This window comes from Lontra canadensis, unplaced genomic scaffold, assembly GCF_010015895.1.
Source record: "Lontra canadensis isolate GAN:19392208 unplaced genomic scaffold, GSC_riverotter_1.0 scaffold66, whole genome shotgun sequence".
NCBI classification, from domain to species: domain Eukaryota; kingdom Metazoa; phylum Chordata; class Mammalia; order Carnivora; family Mustelidae; genus Lontra; species Lontra canadensis.
Genome location: NW_022631060.1, coordinates 4,136,842 through 4,154,051, shown reverse-complemented (window position 1 = coordinate 4,154,051; position 17,210 = coordinate 4,136,842). Strand labels below are relative to the sequence as shown.

Below are 17,210 nucleotides of genomic sequence, written 5' to 3'. Positions count from 1 at the left end.
GGCCCGCCCTGCCTCGGGGTCAGGACATCCTGACTAGGCTGTGGCCAGACACCTGTGACTTCTGCTCTGGGCCTCAGTTAACTTCATCTGTAAAACAGGCGTAACATCTACCTCACAGGGATGAGGGGGATGCTGGGTCTCCCAGTCCCTGTGAGCATCTGTGATGGCCAGCTTCCCTTCTCCCAAGGGTCACCACCAGGGCCCCCCATATGTATCACTGTGAGCCCGGGCAAATTCTGAGCAGACCAGGTCCATCCCCAATTAGAGTCGACTGCCTACGAGGGGCCCAGAGCAGCCTCGGCGGAAGATGCTGGGTGCTTGGGTCATTATCAGGCCACAGGAAGGGGGGGCAGGGAAAGCTTCCTGAAGCAGAGGCCTGAGCCTCTGTGAAGGGAGGACTAGAAGAGCCCAGGAGGGAGAAAAGTAATGTGAGTGGAGGTTTGGGAGGGGGGCAAGAAGCAATGGGTCAGGGACAGAGGCCATAAAGGCAGGAAAGCCTGGGGGAGGCCACTGGATGTCAGGTCATTGGGAGGATCTGCAAGGACCCAAGCAATGAGGTCTCAAGGTTGAAAGCTAAGGTCTCAAGGTTGAAAGCTAGCAGCCCTCCGCTGGGGGCCTAACCTCAACCCCACAATGCCCACCAGCCCATTTTATAGATGAGGAAACCAAAGCCCCCAGAAGAACAGCAGAGCCGGGCCCAGGGCCCAGGGTCCTCTCCAGAACTGCCCCCACCCCAAACCACATGGCACACAGGGTCCCTGAAATCCACTTTTATTCATGTAAAAAAAAAAAAAAAAAAATTCCCAAAGAATAGAGAAAGCATATGACCCCCTACTTCCCAGAGCTCAAAGTCTGCCAGTGTTCCCTGGGGAAGTGAGGGAGTCAGCTCCCACTCTGGGGCGTGGGTAGCATGGGAGGGCAAAACCCGGGTGACCCACAGTGACCCAGCACCCTCCTTAGGACTGAAGGCAGGAAGGAGGGGCTGGGGACTAATGGGGCCCCAGGAGGGTGAAAAAAGGGAGTTAGTGTGGGGTGCTCGCCCCAGTTTAAAAAAATAAAATTTCTAAAGATAGAAAGTTAAAAAAAAAAAAAAAAAGCATTAGTGTCTTAGCTTCCTGCCCTCCCAGCACCCCTCCTGCGGCCACCTCTCGCGCTTGTCCAGTTCAGAGCTTCGTATTCTCCTCTTGGCTCTCCGAGTCAGCGCCGGACAGGTGCCCGCTGCTTCCAGGTGCGTGACCGTTACTGGCACAGGCCACCAGATGCCCGTCCCCCAGCTCCTCCGGCGTCTCGCCCAGCAGGCTCCGGTGGATCTCCTGGGGCAGCCTCGCCCGCTGCTCCTGACACTCCTGGGCCAGCTGGGCTAGCAGCTGAGGGAGGAGGGGTGTCACACAGGTGGCGCCTGGTCCCCCCAGCACTCCAACCCCTAGGCACTCTGGCCACCCACCATCCCCGGCAGGCCTCACCTTGGGCTCCTCTTCTGCCAGCTGCTGTAGGACCTGCTGCTGCCCAGCCACAAGGCGCTCATGCCGCTGCTTCTGGGCCTCCTCCAGCTGCAGGGGGAGTAGGGATGAGGGCTGGGCTCAACCAAGGGTCTCTCTCTAAGGGAGGGGCAGGGGTCAGGCAGGTGCAGGCTCCCAGGGCTGGGGGGCCGGGGTTCTGAGGTGACCCTTATAGCAAAGTTTCCAGACCCAAAGACTCCAAAGCTGTGGGACACTTTTGCAGACAGTTGGCTCTGGATGTATCGGGGCAAGACAGAGCCCAGAGGAAAAGGTTCTAGAAGTCCCTCTAGGGCAATGTAGCCATAGGCCAGGCACTAAGGAGACAAGTTTCTTTTTTCTTTTTTTTTTTTTTAAGATTTTATTTATTTATTTGAGAGAGAGAGAGAGAGAGAGCAAGCCTGTGTGCAACACAGCACAAGCAGTAGAGGGAGAAGCTGGCTGCCCATCTAGCAGAGAGCCCGACGCAGGGCCCAATCCCAGGCCCTGGGGATCATGACCCAAGCTGAACGCAGCCACCTAACCAACTGCGCCACACAGGCGCCCCAGGACACAAGCTTCTCATGATTGCAGGAAGAGAGGGGTGGGCTGGGGCCAAGGTGGGGCCCGAGCCTCACTCACCCGACGGATGGAGTTGACCGACTCAGTGATGTGCCGGCGGTTAATCTCTGTCAGTTCCCTGCAGGGAGCGATGCAGAGGGGGCTTGGTGCCCGGCCCCCGGCCCTGCCTGCCCAGCCCCCAGCAGCTGCCAGCCCCCCAGCGGCTCCTGGCCCCAGGGCCCTTACGCCTCCTTCTTATGTTTCTCCCTTGTCTTGGCCTCTGAAATACTGTTGTGACGCTTCCTGTCCAGAATCTTCTGCAGTTCCTTCTTCTCCCTGGAAGAGCAGGGCGGGAGGCGGAGAAAGGATCAATGGCAGGTCCGGGGGTCTCCTCTCCTCTCCGAGAACAAGCGAGGCCCCTGCCCCAGCCCCGACAAGATCTTCTGCCTTCACCTCTCGTTCATCTCCTTCAGCCTCTTGATCTGAGTTGTGTGAGCTTCCAGGACCATCTCCCTGAGCCGCTGCTGAGCCTGCGGACACAGGCGGCCAAAGGGTAACCCAGGCTAGCGCCAGGTGTGTCCAGGAGGCGGGCCGTCCCCTGTGGCCACTGGCCCACCTCACCTGTCTCAGGTGCTCCAGCTGCCGCTCAGCCTCTGTGTCGGCCTGGGCCTCCCTCAGCTCCAGGAGACTCTGCACCTGTCTCTTCTGGAATTCCTGATACCGCTTCGCCTCCTCCTCCTCCTCCTTCTCGTTCTCCCCACCTCTGTAGGAAGAACCCGACTGGGTGATCCTCAGGTTGTCACATGGACTTGGGCTGGGAGGGCAGCGGCGGGCAGGGCAGATCCCAACAGGCAACGGCAGACACCAGCTGGGGCGGGGTGGGGGTGGGGGGCAGGGTCTGTGATGCCAACGACAAGTCCATTAGCCCCATGCAAATGTGGGAGCCTGTAGGACAACAGCTTCTGGAAAGAGAGGCTGCTCGTGGGAGACTCCAGCAGAGGCCTGGCTCCCTGGCAGAGAGGGTGGGACCCACGTGGGACGGCTCCTCGATATCCCTGGCACCAAACCTTGACTCCTTGTGGGGGGTCAAGGGGCAGCCCTCGGCCATCCCGCCACACTCCCCCCACCCTGCCGAGTGAGAACCCCCACATGCACACACACCCTCGTAGTCACACCAGGGCACACCGCCCACGGGCATGCGGGACACTCACAGGACACCCGGCCGTGGGCGGCACCTGCCCTCCGCCCGGGCCTGGGCCAGGCTGCCGAGCAGCCGGCGTGTGAGGGCGACAGCTTTGCGCTGGTGCTTCTTGCGCAGCTCCCGCAGCTCTCGCTCCTGCCGGCCCCGGAGCTTCACCAACGCCTTGTGGCCTCGGAGCTCGTCCAGCGAGGCCGGGGCCACCTCTGCGCAACAGAGCACGGGTGGGCTGGGCGGGGGCTGGCGGGCCCCAGGGAGCGCCCCACTCCCCTCCCGCACAGCCCTGCCCCGCACCTGAGAGGAGGCTGGCGATGAGGTCATCCCGCTGGCCTGCAGAGAGGAGGCAGGGTTGTGAGGAGCTGGGGTGGGGGGGGTGTACGGGGGGGGGAGCACGGCAGGGCTACCCCCGAGGCCCAGGCCGCCCCTTACCTGGGCTGCTGAGTGAGGTGCTGGTAGGGGACGTGGCAGGGCCTGGGGGCCGGCGCGGGGAGGTGTCCAGCGGGCTGGGTGTGGGGTTTGGGGTCAGCTGGGACCCCAGCTGCTGAGACGGAGTCTCTTGGCAGGTCTCTGGGCTGGCCTGAGCCTGACAGGGAGAAAGCAGAAGGCTCTTTCCAGAAATGCTGTCCTAACCTCCCAGGACTCCCCAGTGCCTCTGGTCGGCCTCCCTCAGCCGGTCTGGCCTGGGCTCCCCATCTCTCAATGTGGGGCCATTGAAACAGCTACGAGAAAAATAAGAGGTCTCAAATAAACCCCTTTTCCCTGCAGGGTGTGGGAAAGGTAACGAGAGACCATGTCTCTAGGATGCCAGGCCCTGTTGCGTGTGCTCAGGAACTTCCAGATTGTTCAGGAAAGCCTTGGCCCCACCCCAAATTTCCTCCCCTCTCCGAGTCCCCCTCCACCCTTGCCCACAGCTGCTCATCTTCCTCGTTGCTTGGCTCTTGATTAAATCAGCAGAGGAAGTGACCGCAGAGTGGGCACCAGTCTCTCCCACTAACAGCTCCAAGCAGCCTCTCTCCCCGCCGGCCACAGGCCCCGTGGGACTGGGTCTGGACGTGCGGGTGAGCCTCTGCTCCCGACCCCTCCCCGCAGACGCCGCTGCCCAGCTCCTGTCTCCCAGGACCCCATGTTTTAAAAGCTTCTGTGGCTTCCAATGGCTTTGGTGAAGCAGCTAAACTCGGCACTTCAACTAGGACCCTGTTGCTGGAGGAATGCTAGCCCAGGTCTGTCCTGAAGGCCTCTCACAGGCGAAAGGGGTAGTTCCCACCTCCTTAACATGCGGACAGTAACCCAGGGCTGCTGAGCCCACTGAGTCAGAGAAGCCAGAAGCCCTGTCCCATGCCGATGTCGGAGGCAGAGCCGAGGGCTGGAGGCCCAGCTGGAGAGCCTCGGCATTCCCATGTCTACACTGGGGAGGCAGGACCAAACTCAGGTGCTACGGGGAGGGGGGCGATTCTATGAGTTGAGGGCGTGAAAAGAGCTCCCACCCGGCCAGGCAGAGATCTGGAGCTCAGCATTAACTTGGCTTTATGATCTGGTCTGGATGAGAGAAGCCAGAAAGGAGAACCAGCCCTCCAGACAGAGGCTGTGGGTAAATGCCTCAGGCTGACATCCACAGTAAGGCAGCGAACAGAATCCAGCCCTACTCCGAGAGAGGGAACAGGCACCAGCTGGGGCTGGGATGGGACCACACAGGCACGGCAGAGTGGGGAACACACCAGGACCAGCCCCAGAGATCAGCCTGCGCTGCGTTCCCCACCCAGCCCCCTGCCACACGCCCCCCACCACACCACCACCGCTCCCCCACCAGCAGTCTCCAGGGTCCAGGTCAGCCTAAGCCTGCTGCCTCCCACCTGCCCCTGACCTGCCTTGACTTACCTCGCTCTCCCCAATGAGGGCAGCCAGCTGCTTGGCCCTCTGGTCCATCAGGCTGACATGCTTGATGGGGTTGATAAGGGCCTCTGCGTAGTCTGGGTGCGGGGCAGAGGGCAGGCTTTCAGAGACATGCTCCCCGAGGCCACACCTTCCCCGCTGTTCGGGTTCCGTGCAAGGACCCCAGAACCCGCTGTCAGGTCTGTTTAGCGCCCCCTTGATGGGGGCCATCTGGCTCAGCCACCAGCAGACCCTGTTGGCGCCCTGGCCCCTGCCTGGCCTGTGTCCCCCCAGGTCCCCCAGCCCCAGCTTACCCTGGTGGTCGTCAGGAATGTAGTCAGAGGCTTCAGTGTAAATGAGCAGGGCCGGCAGACAGAGCGGCTGGTTGGCCTCATTCCGCAGACAGATGTAGTGGTATCCTACAAGGGCGGGACAGTGAGGTAGCCAGGCCCCGCTAACCATGCCCCGCCCACACGGCCTCCGTGCTTCCCGGAGCCCGGATGGCCTCACCTGAGCGGATGGCCGAGACGGGCAGGATTCGATGCCCCACAAACTTGCCGCCCTCCTCAAAGGCTGCGATGCGCAGGGAAGCCAACGTGGGCAGCACCACCTGAGGACCCGGAGCGCCGCCAAGCCTTGCAGCTGACCCATGGCTGCTATGCCCACTGAGCCACAACACACCACCGCCACTGAGACCAACACCCCGAGCAGACCCTCAGACCGCTGACCCAGTGACTGCCCATCCGTCAGCCGTGCCACTCAGCGGGCAGGCCCCTCCAGGCACCACTCTGATGGGACAGCTCTGGGCCTTGCCAGGTTAGGCACTGGACTGGGAGTCCTGGGTCCTGGCCTGAGGCCACACCCACTCCCACAGGCCACAGAGGTCCCAACCCTTCCAGGGGGCAGGGATGAGCCCGTGTGAGCTTGTGTCTGTGAGCCCAGATCAGTACCTCCTGCCCGGGAGACAGGGCGGCTGCACCCATGCCTCACAGGGGCCCTCCTGCTGTCTCACCTTCCTGTCCTCTTCTCGAAGCCTACAGAGGGCAAGGAGCCTGAGTCCGACCCTGGCATACACAGGGCCTACCTGGGGCCCAGAGGGGACAGGCCCAGGCTTGGGGTCCCTCGGCACCCCTGCCTTCCGATCCCTGCTACTACCGCATGCCTGCTTGCGGCTCCCCCTGCCAAGAGAGCCTGGCAGAGCGGGCACGGACAGCAGGCTCACCTTGGGGAAGTCAAAGGGCTCCTCGTCCCACACGGGATTGAAGGAATTCCCCTGAGAAGTCCGAGTGCGGTATTTGCGCCGCGTATCCACGGGGAGGCCGAACATGTCCACTTCCACATAGATGCCCACCTTCCTGTCGGACAGGAACTGCCCCGAGATCACCTGGTGGCGGGGGGCAGGAGGGTGAGGCCCCTGCTAAGAGGCCCACCCCAAGGACACCCCGCCAGAGCCATCCCTGGCTCCCTGGCCTCACCTTGACCCGCAAGGCATTGGCCACGATGCCGTCCACGATGACTTCGGTGAAGGGATCGAAAGACTTGTCTGGCCGCCGCATGAACTCAGGCTTGAGCAGGTAACCGCTGCGCCCGTTGTACTCAAACACGCCTGCATTTAGCTGCATCGCCACGTCTGGGGGTGACAGGGGGAGGCCAAGGGCCAGCAAAGCCCATGGGATGAGGAGGCAGGAAGGACAGCTGAACGCAGAGGGATGATCAGGGAGTACTAGGGTCTGATCAAATGGGATCAGGGCTCCAGACTCTGGAAAGATCAGACAGGGGCTAAGGTCTAGGGTCAGCCAAGGTCAGGAGGTGGGGTTTGCAGAGGTCTTGGTTCAGAGTAGAGATCTAGCATTACAGAGCCAGAGGTCCCTACAAGACAATGAGAGCAGGATCCCTGAGCAGAAGTCAGTGAGGCTGGAGGCCAGGGGGTCGAGGCGGACTAGTGCTCACCCAGGGTCTGGAAGTTGAGCGCGACAAGCTGGCAGCCAACATTCCAGAAGAGCTGGGGCATGTAGTTGGATGAGTCCACGCGGGTGCCCTTGGGGTAGATGCGGCTGAGCTGCTGCTTGTTGTATCTGAGGTTGGCGGTCAGGGGCCATGTCGTGTACTGGCCCCCGCCTTCTGGCTAGTAAGCCAGGCCTGTGCTCGGCTCCTGTGAACCCACTGCCCGGCCTTGGCTCTAGCTAGCTGCCCCTCTGGCCCCCTGCCTCTCGGCCTTGCCCCCGAGCAGTTTCCAAGGCTAGCCCCAAACCCAGACCAGGGTGCTCGAGGGTCAGGACCCTGTGTGGGTGGCGTCAGTGGGTCAGAACATCTGAGCCGGCCTCTGAGCACCCCACCCTGGTTAGCCTGCCCTGGCAATGTGGAAGGATACTCCACAAACTCCATGGGGCTCTTGGTCAGTTGCTCCATGGCCTTGGTTTCCACGAAGGATGACATCTCGAAGCATTTGTTCCTTTCTGAGGGGTGAGGAGTGGGGGGCAATCAGGCCTGGCAAGGCTGGGCTGGCTCCTATTCCCACCGTCTCCTATCCCACTCACTTCGAGCAGCCTCAAAGGACTTGAACTTGACAGGCTCGATGTAGTTGACGAGTGTGGACATTTCCTCGGTAGCATTGACCTCACTGCTGGCAGTGCCCTGTGGCCCCCAAACAAAGGGTCAGCAGTGCCACGCACCACCCATCCCTTAGCCGGAAGTTCCCTCACCTGCCCCATCAGGAAGGAGGGGCTGACCCTCCACCCACCTCTGCAATCACGCTGCCCAGTGGCTCTCAGCAAGGGCCCCAGCCCCTTCTGGCCTGTCAGTCCCGGTCCCATTCCCTCTGGGACCTTGCCCTGGCCCCCACCTTCCTCCTTTGCCTCCTGCCTCCCTGATCCTTGGAAGCTGGCACTCCTCATCCAGCCCCAGGACTCAATGATTTCCATGCGGATGAGCCATTATTTCCAGCCACTATGCTGCCATGTCCCCTCTGCGGCCCACCAAGAGCCCTGAACCCAACACCTGCAATACTGAACTTGGCCACCCCTGCCCGCACCCTTCCTCACTCTGGGCCCCTACCAAATCTGACCTCATGGACCCACTTTTTCTATCACCTCCATTCCTCAGAACTCCACACTCCCTTGTCTTATGTGGCCCCTTCCTGTACTCTCCGGTCCTGCCACAGGGCCTTTGCACATGGTATCCCTCTTCCTTAGGTCCAATCGCCCCATTTCCCTGCCCAGGTCATTCTTCTCTTCTTTCCCCACAATGCTACAGCTTAACTCGCCTCTCCCCCAGCTTAGTCGTGAGCACAATTTCACCTGCTCCCATGCCTGTTTACCGAAGACCCCTTCACCCTCTACACACCCTCCCCACCATGAACTCCAGAACAGCAGGGTTAACACCAGACCGTGGCCACACAGGGGCTCAGCAAATGCCTGGGTCTTTAATCCATGCTCCCTCTGCCTCTTGCCACCTCCAGGGCTGACCTCATCTGTGGTTGGCTTTTTAGGATCTGTCTGTTCCTCTTCTTCCTCATCGTCCTCCTCATCCTCGCGGTCTGCAGATCCAAGAGCATCAGCGCCCCGCTGTAGCCCGTCCTCACCCAGCGACTTGTGAGGCTCCAGGCTGGGCTTCTCCAGGGCTCCTTCTTCCCCGTTGCTCAGGCCTGGGCAGCTGTCAGAGCTGGGGGACCCTGCAGAGGATAGGGCCACAGGGAGTCAGGACGAACACAGACACTTGGGAGTCAGGAGGGGTTGTCAAGGTCAAGGAGGGAGAGAGCAGAGGTCAGGAGTTGGATGGTATTCAACCCAGGAGTAGTGCACAGGGGTCGTGGGTCAAAGGTCAAGGTTAGAGTTCTGTCCATTAGAGAGGTAGGCGGGGCAGCTCAGAGGGGTGAGAAGCCAGGAACTGGGGTACAACTGCCTTGGCAGTGGGGGTGAAGGATGACACGGTAGGGTTCCGAGTCAGGTGTCAATCAGAGCCAGACCCAGTGAGGGGGCTTAGTGAGGTGAGCGGTCAGGGGTGGGTGATACAAGGGACCTTAACAAAGTAAGAGCTCAAGGGTTAGCTCAAATTATCACCGGCTGGGTGGACAGACTCAAAGGGGTCAGAGGACAAGGGTCAGAGCCGAAGCATGAGGATGTGGTTCACTGAGGCCAGAAGTCAGAATTCAGAGTTATAATGTGGTTGAGAGGAGGGCTGTGTGAGGGGGGAGGCTGAGACTGATGGGTCAGGAACTTGATGGAACCCAATCCAGTCAGGCTATAGTCTGGAGAGGTCAGGGCCCGGGGTCGGGGGTCAGAGGTCCCATCCTCGGCTGAGAGGCTTAGTGAGAAGGGAGGACAGGCTGGGAGCAGGAGGAGGACCACCAGGGAAGTGGGGCTCAGCGAGGTGAGAGCTCAGGGTCGGGATCAGGGTCAAAGGCTGGGCCCAGGGCTGTACCGAGCTGAGGGGAGGAGGGCTCAGTGGTGGCAGCCGAGCTCTCACTCAGGGCCGAGTTGCTCTGTTCCAGAGGCCGCTTGCGCACAGAGCTGTTGGGGACACCGGTGCTGGGCTGGTGTCGCTTCTTGTTCTTCACCAGGATGCGGCCCATCAGGTCCTGGGGGCTGGGTAGGGGGACGCCTGGGGCCAGCTGGTGGACACAGACAGGTCAGGGCCCGCCGGGGTGTCCTCACCACCCCCCCATGCCCTGCCACAGGTCCAAGCCCTCCTACCGGGTACTTGTCCAGCGGGTCGATGAGCAGCGCATCCCCAAAGATGGACCGGCAGTACTCGGCCATCTTGGCCTGCTGCTTTGCCCTGCGGGGCCAAGGTTAAAGGTCAGAGGTTCCAGGGACGGGGGGCAGGGGTGGGTGGGGGTGGCGGTGGTGGTGGTGGCGGCATGCGAAGCTGACGTGCCCAGGGTAGACAAAGATCCTCAGGGTCAGAGGTCACAGGAACAGTGTCATGGGAGGATAGCTGCCTCTGGGCCAATGGGGGCGGTGGGGGGCGGTGGGGGGTGGTGGTCCTCAGGTCAGGGGCCCACTCACGAGTCCACATGGTTCTCAAAGGAGAGGATGACGGGGTAGGGCGAGGTCTTGAAGGCAGTCTCCGCGATGGCCTCGAGCACGTCCCGCAGCGGCACCTCCGTGGTCATGGTGAAGCCGTGGGTGATGAAGGGCTCCTCCTCGGGCGGCCGGCCTTTCCACACGTCCAGCTCCACGCAGCGGCAGCCCCATAGCAGCGCCTGCCGGTACATCTCCACCGACGAGGTCCCGGCCAGCTGCCCCGCTGGCGGCGAGGCCCCGTCAGCACCGCCGCCCGGTCCACTGGGCTCCTCACCCGCTCACCACCACCCCTCCCCCGGCCTGTGCTGCTCCAGCCCCGCTGGAGACGCAGAGGCCCCAGTGGCGGCCCAGCCCGGCCCTGGCACGCCGTCTGGCCAGCCCTTGATCGCTCCTTAATTTGCTGTGGAACCAGCGCCATCGCTCCCGAAATCCCCCAGGGCAGGGCCCGTGTCCTGCCACCCAGCCCTTGGCTCGCGTCCAAGCCGGGCAGAGTCAGCATCGAGCAGCGCTGGCTGCTGATGGGTTCTTCCTCCAGGACTCACCCTCTTGAGAATAAACACCCACCACCCCCGCCTCCAGCTACTGACCTGAAGCGGGGAGTCGTCCCCAACGCCCCCATGGCCCCCCACTTCCCTCTCCTCCTTCCACCCACGGATGGCCTCTATTACCTTCTGCCTGGGGCCCCTCCCTGCCTCCCATCCCATCTCTGGGGAGCACCTGGCTTGTCACGCTTCCCAAAACATACCACGTCTCGTGACCTCCCGTGATTGACACCCTCCAGAAAGCCTTTCCCGCCCACTTAGGATCAATCCAAATTCCTTCCGTGCCCTGTGGTCTAGCCCTGCCTCCTTTTCTCACTCCTTCTCACGTCTACTTGCCCCAGCACCCGCCCTGCCTCCCGCCTCCTTCCCTGCTGACGAGCACCCAGGAGTGTCCTGCTCCCGGCCTTCAGTGCTCGTTTACAGGCGACAGGTGCAGGGCTCAGCCCTTCCCCAGGGAAGCCTTCCAGACCACCCAGGAGAGGCGCCCATGCAGAGAAGCCGCGCCCCCCCCCACAAGGGTAGGCTGCCTGTTCCCCGCCTGCTTCCCCAGCACCGGCCACCCGAAAAGGAGGGAGGTCACAGAAGGGGCCGACGGCAGAGGGCCCGGAGGCCACTGCCCCAGCTGCCCACGGTGGGGGGCTCGCTCACCGGTGAGATAGGTGTTGTGTGAGGAGTTGATGAAGTAGGCGCTCAGTGGCTGGGTCATGTCCGAGCTGAGATCCAGGGCCTCCAGGGGCAGGATGCCGTTCTCCTCACCGCCCAGGTAGCGGCTGAAGCCCTCCATGGACATCTGGTCTGGGGGATGGGTGAGGTCAGCAGGCTCACCCAGGGCACCTCCTGATGCCCCCCCCACCCTGCCCCTCCGACGGGCTCCTCACGGGCTCACCACGCTCTAGGAACTGCTGGTTGGGCTCATACTTCTCAATGAGCAGCCGGGCCTGGGACGGCCGCAGGGGTGGGTACAGCACCTCGTTGAGCCTCGGGTCCCGTTGCTTCTGGTTGATGAAGTCCATGAGCTGCTCCAGCGTCAGGTAAGGCTTGCCCTTGGCGCCTCTAGACAGGGCAGGAAGCTGGGTCAAGCTGGACCGTCCCCATTCCTTATGCCACGCCCTTGCCCTTGGAGCAGGAGTCGGGAGGTCGGGGCCTGGCTCTCGCACCTGCTGACTGGGACTTGGGCAAACGGCTGCCCACTCTGGGCCTCAGTTTTCCCATCTACCCACTTTCCTAACCCCAAGGTGCTAGCATTGGCATTAGCAAGGGCTTCGGAAGCCACCAAGGGTTTGGCCTGCCAGGACGGCTTCCGGACGCTGGACCCAACCTCAGCTCCAGCGGCCACTCGCTCTATGAGCTCAGGCAAGTCCCACAGCTCATCAAAGCTGCTTGGTCCCCCGCCCCGGTGTAGGGTGATGCAAAGGGTCAGCACAGAGCAGTTCACAGCACTGCCCCAGCCCCAGCCCCCGCGGGACCCCTGGAAATTCTGCTTCCCCTCACTGTGCTGGAAGGAATGCCAGCAGAGGCCACACACAGAGCACCGGGGGCTCGGAGGGGGGCCCAGCCCTGCTCACATCTCCAGCAGGATCTTGTCAATGTCTGGCCGCAGACACAACTTATTCAGGAACCGCTCGAAGATCTCCAAGGAAAACTCGTCGGGCCGGATGGACTCACTCTGGGGTGGGGGTTGGGGGGAGCCCAGAAGTGTGGGGTGAGAACCCAGGGCAGCTGGCGCCAAAGACCGGGCACCCATCCACCCCACTGTCCCTATGTTGCTCCGGCCTCCTCACCCGGTTGAAATTGAGGCCACAGGATTCCAGTGCAGTCTCTACCCGCTTCTTATCTGCCGAAAACATCTTCAGGATACTGGGCAGGTGAGAGGGGTCAGAGTCACAGGGGCGAAGATCACCCAGATGGGGACAGGAGAGAAGGCACTGAGGGCCAGGGGTACTCACTTCTTCACCGGAATCCGTCCGTCTTGGTTTACCTGCAGCTTCAGCTTTGTGTATCTGGGGAGGCAGAGGCCTCAGGGTCACACACCGGCCGTGGTCCCCCGAGTTCCCGCCACCCCGCGGCCAGGCCCACGACTCACGCTTTTCGCAGAAACGTGTTCCGGGAGGCATTCTGAGCCAGGATGTTCATAGCCAGCTTAAACAGCTCCTCGGTCCAGACCTGAGGGGTCGGGAGATGGAGTGAGGGTGGGAGGGGGTGATCTGGGAACAGAGGGGTTGGCCCAGCCCCAGCCGACACCCAGAATCAGGCATGAGCCACAGTATGTTGCTTAAATACTGCTTTGTCAGAGGATGATTAGAAACAGGGGCAGAGAACAGGCTCACGCGCGTGACAGACACTAAGTGGCGGTGGCTCCCCTGGGGCTGACCCTTGGGTCCCAGCCCACCTTGGCTGTGTCATCCTGCACGGCCATGAAGTTCAAGAATGTCGTATTCACCGGGTCTGGCCCAGCCACCACTGTCATCAACTTCTCCTCCAGCCGGGCATCAGGGCCCCCAAAGCCCAGCACCTCCCGGATCTTGGGGTCCTGAGTAGTCGAAAGCCAAGGGTAAAGAGGGGTGTTCCCACCCCCAAGGCCTCACTCCCTTTCTTAGTTCAGGGCCGCCACCACTTACCTTGGGCAGGCGGGCGTAGCGACCCGTCCGCGTGTCCCTGATGGAACTGATGTCCAGTGTGTCCACCTCCTGGGGAAACCAGATGCCAGGGTGGGTCTGAAAGGCTACGGGGCAAGAGCCAGGGGCCCCCAAGATCTCCACCCAAGCCAGGGAGTGGCCACCCCCTGCTGTAGCCCCAGCCTCAGCCCCCACCCGTAGCACTTCCTGTCCAGGGAGCCGTGGGAGAGGTCAGCCAGCAGCTGGGCCCCACCCTCCTGGGTGGGTGGGAGGGGAAGGGGGGTCTGGGCCAGGGGCTCTAGACCTAAGCAGGCAGTACCACTGCCCCCCCTCACCATGTTGGGTCCAGTCCAATACAGAAAAAAGCCATTGGAGTCCACACGCAGGGTTACCAGGTTCCGACTGGAGGCCTCCTGGGGATGGGATGGACCGGCAGGGGTCAGTGAGTGAGGGCTGGGGCTCAGGCTTGGGCCCCGGGCTCCCTCAGGCCATCCACCCAGTGTTTCTGCCGGTGAGTGACGATGAAACCTCATCCAGCCCACAGGTTCCCCTACGGTCCTCAGGATGAAGCTAACACAATTGTCCCTGGCATAGCAACAGGGGTTCCAATGCCCCTCCCGGCCTCACCTGTCTCTGACCCTAAGGCTCAGTCACAGGAACCACTACCTCTCCCCTCCTCCAGCTCTTGCATTTTTGTTCCTTTGCTAGGACTGCCTTTCTTTCCTTCCTTCTCGACCCATGAAATCTGACCCACCTTCTTGGGGAGGCCTCCCCAGAGTCAGAGCACCCTGAAGCCCCCTTGAGAATATTTATGGGATGAAACCAGATGGTTTGGAAGTCTGACTTCTACACGTCTTGTGTCCCTCAGGGCCTCATGACAACCAGTCAGCCCTGACATCGGCCTCAAAGCCCATGACCCCCCCAACACCCTGCACCCAATGGGAGCCTCAGTCTTCTGCCTCACCCCGTCTTACAAAATACGGACTAAATCCCCCCAGAAGGGGACGCGCCCTGCCCTTGGGACTGGACAGCGAATTCTGTCTTTCCTCCAACAGCCCTGCGGCTGGCAGGAAGGCAGGGAAGAGTATGCCAGCCCTATTTTCTGAGGAGGATCTGGTCTCTGGCACACTCCCAGGGCCACCCCTGTGTGACTCAGGACAAGCAGCCAAGGTGGAGGGGGAGGTCATCAGGGTCAGCGGCCCTCTAGGAGCTCACTTAGTCCTCCTAACAACCTTACGAAGTACATGCTACTGTTCTTCCCATTTAACAGATCAGGAGCCTGAGGCACAGGGAGGCTACGTGGCTTGCTTAAGGTCAAGAGGAGGCCCTAGGATTTGCTCGCGGGCAGTCTGGCTCCAGAATCCAGACGCCTGGGAAGGAAGGAAGGAAACAAGACCCCTGCTAGGCTCCCAGCTCCTGGCCTTAGCTGCAACCCCACAGTGGGAACTGGGATGAGTCTCCACTTTCCAGACTTGGTTTCTGTTTCTGGAGAATTGGGGACTGCACCAGCCCCGCCCATCTCTTTTCTTATAAAGGCCAGGAGGCCTTGGAACTTTGGGGGTGCCTGGGCCTCTCCATCTCACTGTGCTCACACCCATCTTCAGCTCCTCCTTGGGATTCCCAACCCTGAAGCTCAGGTCCCCCAGCAGTGTGAGGGGAGGGGAGGTCTGTGGGTACAGACCCCAGGGCCTTCCCCTGCCACACTCCCAGTGTCTGGCCTTCAAAAACCGCCCAGGCCCCCTGCTCTTCAGCCCTAAGTCCCAGTCAGCAACCCCCACCCCACCCCCAGGGCCCTCTCCCAGTTCCCACTTCCTTATTTGGGTTTATCACACTGGAAGGAAAAGGAGAAACTTTTCCCTGCACGCAGGACTGGGGGGAGGGGTCTCCCCCGGTCCCCGGAGCTCCCAGGCACCCCTCTAAAGGCACACCTGCTGCCTCAGGCCACGCCCCCAGCCCCTCCCCCTAGCTCCCACGCCTACCCGCCCCACCCAGCCGGAAAGGAACCCAGAGTCTTCCAGGCCTCCGGCCTGACTGGGAAGGAGCAGCGGGGAGGCTCATACGGGCCCGGTGGAGGCCCTGGGGAAGGAGGGGGCCCAAGGGACAGAGGAGGGGGCGGTGTGAAAACGGGGGTGGGGCGCAGGACAGGTCGGAGAGCCGCAGGTGGGGACCCGGGCATCTGGGAAGCAGCAGGGGCAGGGCAGGTAGAAAGGGGGGGGCAAGGATTTATTGGGGATCAAAGTCCCTGATGCTAAGAAATGGAGAGCAAGGTTCCCCAGGACCGGAGGAACTTGTGGGGGCAAAGACTCCACTAGGGGGTGACTTGACTGCCCTCCGGAGCAGAGAGCTGGGATGGGCTCCTGAAGCAGGGCAAAGGGGTGCAGGAAGAACAGGGTGAAAAAGTGATGAATGGAGAACAATGTTCAGGCTAGGGCACTAGGAAGAATGGGGTGCGCTGAGCCCGACTGGAGCCAGGGTCCTCCAGCCAGAGTCCAGTGCCAGGCAATGGTCTGAGGACCAGGCCAGGGTTGGGGGAATCAGAATTAGACCGGCAGGCAGGGAGGGGTGGGAAGGGCGAGTGAAAAGAGGTGGGGGGGGGGACGGGATTCATCGGGGTTCCAAGTCTCCGGGCCAAAGAGTGGAAAGCCAAATTTTCCTCAGCTGAATGGACTGGGGCTGGGGGTGGGGGACAAAGTCTTCATTACGGGCACGATTGGGGACTCAAGTTTCCGGAGCACAGCCAGAGTGGCTTCGGGGTGGGGGGGTGCCGTGGCCAGGCCAGGATCGGGTGGGGGTCTCCGGCGTCTGACTGAGCTTGGGCGAGGGAGTCCCAGGAACTGGGTGGAACGTGGGGGCCCCCCGCGCTTACCTCGTCCCATTTGATGAACTTACTCCCGCGCCGCAGGGTCTCTACCACGGTGGGCGGCTCCAGCTGCAGCGCGTGGACGCCGGGCCTGGCGCCGGCCATGGCCCGGCTGGGGGCGAGTCGGGGACCCCCGGAGCCCCGACGAGGACCGACGGCGCCGCTGCTCCCTCCGCGCGCTCCCGCGCGGCCCGCTCCGGCCCCGCGGCGTCAGCGCCCGCCCGCCCGCCAGTCTGTCCCGGACAGACCAGAGAATCGGCGGGGCCCGGGCGGGGCGGGGCGGGGGCGGGGCCGCAGCGGCACCGCCCCCTCCCACCCGCGTAGGGCCCGCCCGCCCCGGGTCGGCGGCTCCCTCTGGCGGCTGGGGCGGCGAATGCAGCCAGAGGGGGGGATGGGGCAGGGGCATAACCTGGACCCCGGCCCTTCGCCGGGGCGGCTCGTCAGGACTTGCCTGGGGTCGGAGGGCAGAGCTTGAGGCCAGAGTGGTTGTTAGGGTGCAGCCAGAGGGAGTGGGTGTAGAGGGCGCTGCTGAAGACTGGGAGGGGGTCAGCCGGCTTAGGTTTCCGAGGGACGGGGGCGAGGGTACTATCGGAGGGCCAGGCATGGGCGGGGGGGCGCGCAGAGCCTTGCCCCCACCACACTCCAGCAGCACTTAACTGAGTGCAGGAAAAGCCACTCCCCCCCCCCCCCCCCCGCCCTCACTTCCCCTCACCCCCTCCTGCAGCAGCTCGGTTCCCCCCTCCCGGGGAGCACTTAGCCAGCTAATGGGCCTCCTGTCGGCAGGCGCCCCTCCCCCGTCCCTAGCTTGGGGAGGCCGGGCGCCTGCTGCCTTCTTTAAGGACCTAAGCATCCTGGTCTTCCCGTGTGAGCCCTAGAACAGCCCACTTCCTGTTCTGTAGACCCCCGTGACTCAACCTGGGCCCTGTCCCTGTGGGGCTTCCTACTGAACGCTGCGAAGGAGACAACTGCTCGTTTGCCCAGAGGGTTCAGAAGCCTCGGGGGTGTCCACGGACGAGGGAGGGTTGAGGAGGGGCTCTGCGGTGCCTGGCCTACAGCAGGTGCCCTG

General features: G+C 62.4%; 1 protein-coding gene across 1 annotated transcript; it reads right to left on the bottom strand.

Moving 5' to 3' along the window:
* Nucleotides 1-755: 755 nt before the first annotated feature.
* On the bottom strand, nucleotides 756-16,366 carry PLCB3 (phospholipase C beta 3). The gene is made up of 31 exons (XM_032879351.1): nucleotides 16,151-16,366; nucleotides 13,620-13,697; nucleotides 13,288-13,356; nucleotides 13,059-13,199; nucleotides 12,753-12,832; nucleotides 12,616-12,669; nucleotides 12,451-12,526; nucleotides 12,235-12,335; nucleotides 11,556-11,722; nucleotides 11,318-11,464; nucleotides 10,110-10,350; nucleotides 9,795-9,879; nucleotides 9,523-9,712; nucleotides 8,568-8,773; nucleotides 7,641-7,737; nucleotides 7,475-7,559; nucleotides 7,054-7,178; nucleotides 6,579-6,733; nucleotides 6,326-6,487; nucleotides 5,614-5,713; nucleotides 5,418-5,522; nucleotides 5,110-5,201; nucleotides 3,664-3,817; nucleotides 3,529-3,564; nucleotides 3,248-3,440; nucleotides 2,658-2,799; nucleotides 2,490-2,566; nucleotides 2,283-2,372; nucleotides 2,118-2,175; nucleotides 1,464-1,550; nucleotides 756-1,367 (listed from the first exon to the last, which is right to left on the bottom strand). Exons 1-31 carry the CDS (start codon nucleotides 16,247-16,249, stop codon nucleotides 1,164-1,166), a joined length of 3,696 nt encoding a protein of 1,231 aa, XP_032735242.1. The 5' UTR covers nucleotides 16,250-16,366; the 3' UTR covers nucleotides 756-1,163.
* Nucleotides 16,367-17,210: the final 844 nt, after the last annotated feature.

Excerpts from the sequence above, each read along its gene's own strand:
- PLCB3 (XM_032879351.1), bottom strand. The coding sequence starts at position 16,249 with ATGGCCGGCGCCAGGCCCGGCGTCCACGCGCTGCAGCTGGAGCCGCCC. Across the intron at positions 11,465-11,555 it reads CCAGCAGTTCCTAGAGCGTG|ACCAGATGTCCATGGAGGGC; the intron begins GTGAGCCCGTGA and ends CCCATCCCCCAG. Across the intron at positions 7,179-7,474 it reads AGCCCCATGGAGTTTGTGGA|ATACAACAAGCAGCAGCTCA; the intron begins GTATCCTTCCAC and ends CGCCAACCTCAG.